The sequence below is a fragment of the Arachis ipaensis genome, chromosome B03 (assembly GCF_000816755.2).
Source record: "Arachis ipaensis cultivar K30076 chromosome B03, Araip1.1, whole genome shotgun sequence".
NCBI classification, from domain to species: Eukaryota; Viridiplantae; Streptophyta; class Magnoliopsida; order Fabales; family Fabaceae; genus Arachis; species Arachis ipaensis.
In genome coordinates this window covers 30,789,520-30,797,481 of record NC_029787.2, presented here as the reverse complement: position 1 = coordinate 30,797,481, position 7,962 = coordinate 30,789,520, and the positions used below count along the sequence as shown (strand labels likewise).

Genomic DNA, 7,962 nt, shown 5'->3' with positions numbered 1-7,962 from the left:
ATCTACTTGTTCGTTCACTGTATATATATCTAATATAATAGTCATAGTTATAAAAAAAAAGAATAAAAAGTTTTTTATATAATATATTAAAGATGTTTTCATTTCATTATTGATACATATTAATTTGTCATCATATCAAAATAATTATCTAATATTTTTTATAATGAAGTATCTTATTTCCACATTTATTTGAGAGTTTAGAATATGTGATATTTTATAGATACTTCAGTATTAAGAAAAAAGTTTTTTTAATACCAAAATCTGTTGTCTATTTTTTTATTTTTAAACTTTAGAAAAAAAGGTATAGTTTGCTTAAAAATAATAAGTGTAGTTTATAATTTTATCAAATATACTAACGTTTAAAAATGTAATAATACACTTTTTTTTTGTGCATATAGTAATTTATTAGTATCTAAATCAAGCAGAGACATTCTTATAGCCAATTTTCTTTGGCATCTAAATTTCAACAGATATATGGGAAAAAAGTATTCAGGTGACTGCATTTTTTTCATAATGAAAAGTTTAAGATATATAAATAAAGAATAATTGACCATTTGTACTCATGAGAGTTAAGAACGCTGACATTTGTACCCATCGTATATGGAAACTGACTTTGTAACCATGAGAGATGGGTTCCGTGTGACAATTTGTTTTGGTAAGGGATGGGAGATTGAAGAGAATTTCGCGGGATTTTGCTGATGCCCTAGCAGAAATCGTCGTTTTGTTTCCAAGCCGGAGAAGACGTCTAGAACACTCCCAAGCCATCACCCTGAAGCAACAGAAGATCGTTGTTTTGTTTCAACGCTGTCATTGACAAGTCGAAAAAGGCATTCGGAGCAGAACAGAGCCATCAGAACGAGAACGTGAAAGAGGAACTTGCAAGGAATAGGCAGCAGAGCTCGAACCCAGGGATTTCGTCGCCGACGGTGTAGAGGTCACTCCCTTTGGTCGGCAGAGAGCTGAGGTATGTCGTTGCCAATGTTAATTAATTTCAAATGTCATTGAGACTAGTTAGACAGATTACATTACCATATCAAATCGTGCTTGAGAATTGCTAAATTAGTTGATTAGTTGATTTTTGGTTTGTGTTAAGTGCTTAAGTAGTTGATTTATGGTTTCTGTTAGGTGTAGTAACATGTACTGTTTTCTTAGAATGTGTTGGTTTATTTCACTTTCAGGAATGGCCACCATCCATATAACACTGTGTATTAATCATAGAGGACGGTTTGAGAGAGGGCCGTGTGGGAAGCTTAGTTACGTTGGTGGTGAAGTCACAGAGATAGAGAGGGTTAATGTTGATACCTTGAATGATTTTTTCGTATCTGATTTGCTGAAGGACATATGATATACATCTGTTAGTAATTTTTTCTGGCTGGAACCTGGGAAAGAGCTTAATGATGGGTTGAGGGACCTCAGGGTTGACATGGATATAGTTAGGATGTATAAGGCAGCTGTGAAGAACAGTAACAGAATAAATGTATATACAGAGCATCCGGTGGATGACCAATGTTAGTTGAGGAGAACAACATGACTCCATCAAAGATGAGAGTAAAGCGTTGTGCTAAAAGGGTTCCAACTCCGAAAAAGAGTCCAAAAAGAAGATTGATAGTAGTGGAAGATGAGGATGATGCTGAAATTGTACGTAATGTACAAGTTGGGATGGAGGACCGAAAAAGGAGTGAGGCCCAGAGCAGGGAAGATGCCTATGAAGCACATAAACAAGCTGGTTTTGAGGTCCAAAAAGAGGACAATATCACTATGGCCTAGGAGACAGCAGACCCACAACTTTCAGGATCTGTTGAGGCAGGACAGGTTTCTCAGCCTCCCCCAACACCTGTCATACCAGATAAACCACCATCAACTCAGTTCCAACCTTCCCAGCCACCTATTCAACAAGATCAGCAACCAACACACACTGCTTGTTCAGACTCAGTCCCTTCTTCTGAACCCAATGTCTCTACACCTCTTGAACCAGAACAACTAACCCAATACACCCTACATCCATATGGGAATCCACTCTCACAATCAACCCCTCAAACAGTCCCACCCTCTGAGACTAATAGGACTCCCCAGAATGATCAGAGCAATCCTTCAGAGGAGGTTCAGGGAAGGCCAAAGGTGAACAAGAGGAGATCAACTAAGAGGCCCCCTACAGACCAGTCTTTCATCCCAAACCCCGATCCGGACAAGCCTCCAACTTTCTACGTCCCCGTTGATGAGGATGATTTCTCTAATGAAAATCCTGGACATCATTGCTATAAATTAGAGGAATTGCACAACATAGCAAGTGACGAGGATACTAACCAGACGCCAGTTTTTCCTCAGAGCAATGCTGATGCCCCAGTGAATCAGGTGCGGTTGGAGGTTGGGATGGAGTTTGAAACTCTAAGCCACTTCAGGAAGGCTGTCCGAAAGTACAATAACAATATTGGAAGGAGCATATTCTTTGTTCGTTGTGATTCTACAAGATCGAAGGCCATATGCTATGATGAGGACTGTCCTTGGCAAATATACTGTGCCAAGAGAACATTTCTAGCAAGTTATCAGGTAAAGACATTCGTAAATGAACATACCTGCAGCAGGGACAATCACTGTAAGTCAGCAGATGGAAAGTGGGTCATAGATGAGTTAGAGGAGAGAATACGAGTGCAGCCAAACCTGACAGTGAGGGAGGCTGACCAATACTTCAGATCCGAGTATGATGTACTTATCAATGAAAGGAAAATCTATAGATCTATGAAGAAAGCAAAGGAGAGGATTGAGGGTTCTGAGATTGCACAGTATGCACGACTTCGTGATTACGCTAACGAGATACTGAAGACTAATCCAGGGTCGACAGTAAGCATCCACACAAATCCCATGCCTGATTTGAATCCTATTTTTCTGAGGATCTATGTTTGCTTTGATGCGTGCAAGAAGGGGTTTATGGGTGGATGTAGACCTTTTATAGGGTTGGATGGGACATTCATAAGAGGATATTACGGGGGGCAGTTACTGACAGCCATCGGACAGGACGCAAATAATCAAATCTATCTTATTCTGTGCAATGCATATATGGCAAAATTTCCGCAAGAAATAGAGTGATTTGCAGCTGAAAATGTGCATGTGGTCTTGTGCCAAGGCTACCACCACACAGGACTTCAATGCTGCCATGGAGAGACTAAAAAGGATCAATGCTGGGGCTTGGGAGTACTTAGATAAGATAAGCCCTAAACAATGGAGCAGAGCTCATTTTAGTGAGTACCTTAAGTTGGACAACTACACCAACAACAACTGCGAGGTCTTTAATGCCAAGGTGAAGAAGATGAAGGGTAAGCCTATAATTACGATGTTGGAGGAAGTGAGGTGCTACGTAATGCGGATTATGGCTAGAAACAAAAAGGCTTTGGTTGGGTACAGTGGAAGGTTAGCTCCAACCCAACAGAGCAGATTAGAAAGGGAAAAGCGAGAGAGCAACAAATGGAGGCCTCTGCCTACTGGAGATGACGCAGGGAATGTGTATGAGGTGCATTGTCTGCCAATTAAGGTAAGTGTGGACCTTGGCAAAGGTACATGCAGCTGTCGATTATGGCAAATCACAGGGCTACCATGTAGACATGCCTGTGCTGCTTTGGCTTACCAGAACAGGAGGCCCGAAGAATATGCACACAACTGGCTTACCATGGGTGCATACAACGCAGCCTATCAGACTTCCATGCGTCCAGTTCCAAGCCAGGAGTACTGGGAGCACCTTGAAACCCTCCCCATTCTTCCACCACTGTATAGAAAACCAATCGGGCGACCAACACTCAAGAGAGACAAGAGAAATGATGGCCCTAAAGAGAAGAGTGACCCTCATAGAACTACGAGGAGGATTGGGACTATTATCTGCAAGTACTGCCTCCAGGTATGGTAAACCAATTTGTAATGAAATTCTGTAAATTCTATAATTATTTATTCATGTGATTTTAAGTTGATTTTACGAGTAATACTTCTTTCCTTAGGCTGGTCACAATAAGAGAAGTTGTAAAAAGCGGAAGGAAGCTATGGGTGAAGGGAGTTCTGCACCTCAAGCACTAGCAGATGAGGAGGATGAGGATATGCTGGCTGAAATGTACTATGAGGAGACATTAGAGGATGCAGAGGCTGAACAAGAGGCCACTGAAGAGAGAAACAAAACCACACCAGCCCACACTCCGCAAGTAAGTGCATTGTTTTAATCACTTCACTAAGCTGCCTTGTAAACCTTGTGTCATAATGACTACGTTGTTCTGTGGATTGCAGCAGCCTCACCCAATGCCTCGCCCACCAACTGCACCACCACAACCACCAACAAACAACGTAACAACCAGAAAACAAGTTAGAAGGAGAAGTGTTAAACGACCGCCTCCGACCGGACAAAGACAGCAGCCAACGACACCACCTGCCAACCAGCCAGCTACAACTCCATCCACACACAACTCTCAAACTGCGCCTCATCCAATGCAAGGTGCTAGTGTAGGAACAAGCACCCGGTTCATGCAGTTCATGCCCACACCTGGAGTTGTGACTCCAACTGCTAGAGGTCGAGGCACATCTGACACAGGGAGAGGTCAAGGTAGAGGTCGAAGCAGGATACGTGGATCAAGCGGAGGAAAAAATGGCCTATCAAGTGGGAGCAGTAACTCGACCCCAATATCGTAGACTAGTTATGGTTGCTTTTTGTTGTATTTAGTTTACACCAGTGAGAAACATAACTCTTGTGTTTTGTTATGCATTTTCATGCTTTTGCTTAGATATGACTTAGTAATGCTTTTATGGAGGGTGTAATTTCAGTTGCCAGTACAGAGCAGTTTGTCTTACTTCATAAGTTTTGGAACCTGCAGCATCTTTATTTATATAAGGAACGAAGTCTTGTTACAGATTTTAGATACTTGCCTTCTTCTGCCTTTTTCAGTTATCACTATTGTTACAGCATTTTATGTATTCAATTTGGTTCGAACTCATATGTTGAATAGCAAAACAATCAGGTTACTACATTCCAACTTATTGTTTGATCCTTAAGGAGATAAGATAGAGATTCATGTCCATTTTCAACATTAATGTCTACTTTTAAACGTTATCAGAATCATTTCAGATTGCAGCAACATGTTCAAACCCTGTGTATCTACATCAATGTATCACATGTAAAGCAAACCAGTATAGATTAGGAACAATCCATATCAAGCCAATTTCATTTGAAAATATAATTATCACGAACAAAGATCTCCAATTTTACAAGTCTTACGATTTCATCACCAAATACAACTCACAAAACAAACAAAACGCTACCCCAGTGCAACGGTTGTAATCAACACTCTAATTCCCCTAATTTTATCCCTAATTTCAACCCTAAATTTGTCTATCTTCCTAGCCATCATTGAGGATGCTTGCTGATTTTCCCCCTGCAGTGAGAGTCAATCCATCATCAGGGGTTGCATAACAATGCTCGAACTTTCTCTTCGCTAAACATCTTGTCAGGCCCTCCCATCCTTGTTCGAGTTCATCCACCCAAACAAAGTATCTGCAATCTCTTGTCTGAGAAAGAAAAAAAAAACCCTCATTGTCAACTAAAACTCAGAACTAATTGTCTCACCTCAACAAGAACAGCATCTGGTCCTTACCGCCCATACAGGACATCTGATGAACCATCTGTTAGGGTTCGTCATCGTTCCAGACTCCATCAACATAACATCCATCCCACAGAAATATTTGCCGTCGAGCTTCTTCTCTTTCATCTTCTTCGAACTTGAGGAACTGCTGCGACTTCCTGGAGTTGCATCAGAGTTAAGTCTGCGTGCTGACATTGCTGGGGTTACGAGTTCAATTTGGGTAGGACAAGTTGCTAGAGTTTTCATTTCAAGCATTACCTTCATATAGAAAGGTTAAGATACACGTGGATTAGGCTTTGGGAGGTTCGGAGAGCCACGTCGGACGCCACAAACCCGAAGCAAGTGCCAACCCGAGCCAGGCTATTTTTGTCACACGGAGCCCATCTTTCACGGTTACAAAGTCAGTTTTCATCTACGATGGGTACAAGTGTCAGCGTTCTTAACTCTCATGGGTACAAATGGTCAATTATTCTATAAATAAATTAAGTTGACACCTTATTTTGATCAAGAAATAATACGGTATGTATTAAAATTTGGAAATGAATTTTTTTAATCATATATGAGTTAAATATTAAAGTAGTCCTTGAACTTGCACTTGAGTCTTAAAGTAATCCCTAAAACTAATAATTATTCAAATTTGTCCCCGAAATTGCCTTCTGAGACTCATAGTAGTTTCTAAAATAATTTTTGTCCATCTTTGCCATTGGAGAGGATTGAAACGAAGCCGTTTTGTATTTATTAAAAAAAAAAACCCGAGCCTCCCCTTACTTTTCTCTTTGTTGTCGTGGCTTCCGTCACGGTGTCGCGCCGCGCCGCACGCTTCTCTCCCCCAACCTAGTCTCTTACACTTTTGTCTCTTCTTTATCTCTTTCTCTACCTCTCCCTCTTCTCTTATCTTCTCTCAGTCTCCTTCTACTTCCCTTATTTCAAAATTAATTCCTCCATTACCTCATTTTGTTTTTCTTCATATACAATCAATCATCAATTTCCACATATGAATTAAGTAAACATTCTCATTACTCATCAATTTTCAGTCAATAAAAGCTAAAAATAAAAAAAGAAAGAAAAGTTTATGTGCTTCTGAAGAAGTGATCACCGAAATCAGATCTGTGGCTTGACATTGGAAGGTTGAGAATGGCGAACTCCGCTGCTACTCTTGTTACTGCTGCATCGGTCGAGTTCAAGAACAGCTCTAATAGCAGAACGATGACATAGCGGCGCAATTGGTGTAGAAGGAAAAGTAGAGAGGCGGCGGCGACGCGCTGACTTGTTGGAGCCGAAAGCCGCGAACTGGAGTAGAAGACGCGAGTCAGTTCTAGTAGCTAAGATTGACGATAATAACAGCTCTCGGTGCGGTTGAGAAATAGAAGGCACCGAGTGCAGCGCCATAATAATTATAACAAAAAACTAACAGGTCCGTAGAGGTTGGGGAAGAAGGAGGAGAAGGGGAAGGGCCTCAGATTGGGAAAGGAGAAGGGGAAGGGAAAGGGGAACTGGGGATGGGTTGGGAAAGGGAAAGGGAAAGGGGAAGGGGAGCGTGGAAGAGAAAGGAAATAGGGAACTGGGAAGGGTTGGGAAAAAGAAAAGGAAGTGTGGAAGGGAAAGGGAAAGAAAATCTGGGGAAGGGTTGGGGGAGGGAAGCGTGTTTTTCTTCATTTCTTTTTTTAATAAATACAAAACGACGTCGTTTCAATCATCTCCAATGGCAAGGATGGACGAAAATTATCTTATGGACTATTATGAATCCTAGAGGGCAATTCTGGGAATGAATTTGAGTAATTATTAACTTTAGGAATCACTTTGAGGTTCGAGTGCAAGTTTAAAGACTACTTTAAGATTTAGCTCTACAATATTCACACACATTCACACTCAACACACACTCTATTAATGGTTCATCCAATGTCTCTAGTGAGATTTTAACCAAGGTATAGTATTTTAAGAAGCATGATGAATTGATGATAGACTACTAAGCTAAAGCTTCAGCTGTAATTTGGAAATGAGTTAAACAACATTTGATTGATCTCCGTGTCTATCTGTGTCCCGAGAGAGATGGAGTTTGGACCAATTGGCACGCCAGGTGAAAAATAATAGTGCTCCAGTTTTACAAAAACCAACCCACCCTGTTTAGCATAATATAGTAGATTCAAACAACATAAATTTCAAAAAAAAATTATTAATAAATCAACAGCAATAAAAATCAAATTAACATCAACCTCCTCTAGTCCTCCAAGATTTAGATAATAATAAATTCAACATCGAAAGTTGTACTTGATTTGTATTTTTATTTTTATGTTTAGTATTTTTTATATTTTAGAATTTTATAAAAAAATATACAAAAGATAACAAAAAAAGT

General features: G+C 40.3%; 1 protein-coding gene across 2 annotated transcripts; it reads left to right on the top strand.

Annotated features, from left to right (window-relative positions):
* LOC107630251 lies at nt 3,063-4,887 on the top strand. 2 transcript variants are annotated; one of them, XM_016333347.2, is made up of 3 exons: nt 3,063-3,886; nt 3,984-4,181; nt 4,267-4,887. In XM_016333347.2, the coding sequence occupies exons 1-3, from the start codon at nt 3,098-3,100 to the stop codon at nt 4,660-4,662; spliced, it is 1,383 nt and encodes a 460-aa protein (XP_016188833.1). In that variant the 5' UTR covers nt 3,063-3,097; the 3' UTR covers nt 4,663-4,887. The 2 variants fall into 2 exon arrangements, with proteins under 2 accessions (XP_016188833.1, XP_016188832.1); XM_016333346.2 differs by having other exon boundaries at nt 4,264-4,887.

Coding starts and splice junctions, on each gene's coding strand:
- LOC107630251 (XM_016333346.2), top strand. CDS start 3,098: ATGTGCATGTGGTCTTGTGCCAAGGCTACCACCACACAGGACTTCAAT. Junction 3,887..3,983: donor TCTGCAAGTACTGCCTCCAG/GTATGGTAAACC, acceptor TTCTTTCCTTAG/GCTGGTCACAATAAGAGAAG. Junction 4,182..4,263: donor CACCAGCCCACACTCCGCAA/GTAAGTGCATTG, acceptor TGTGGATTGCAG/CAGCCTCACCCAATGCCTCG.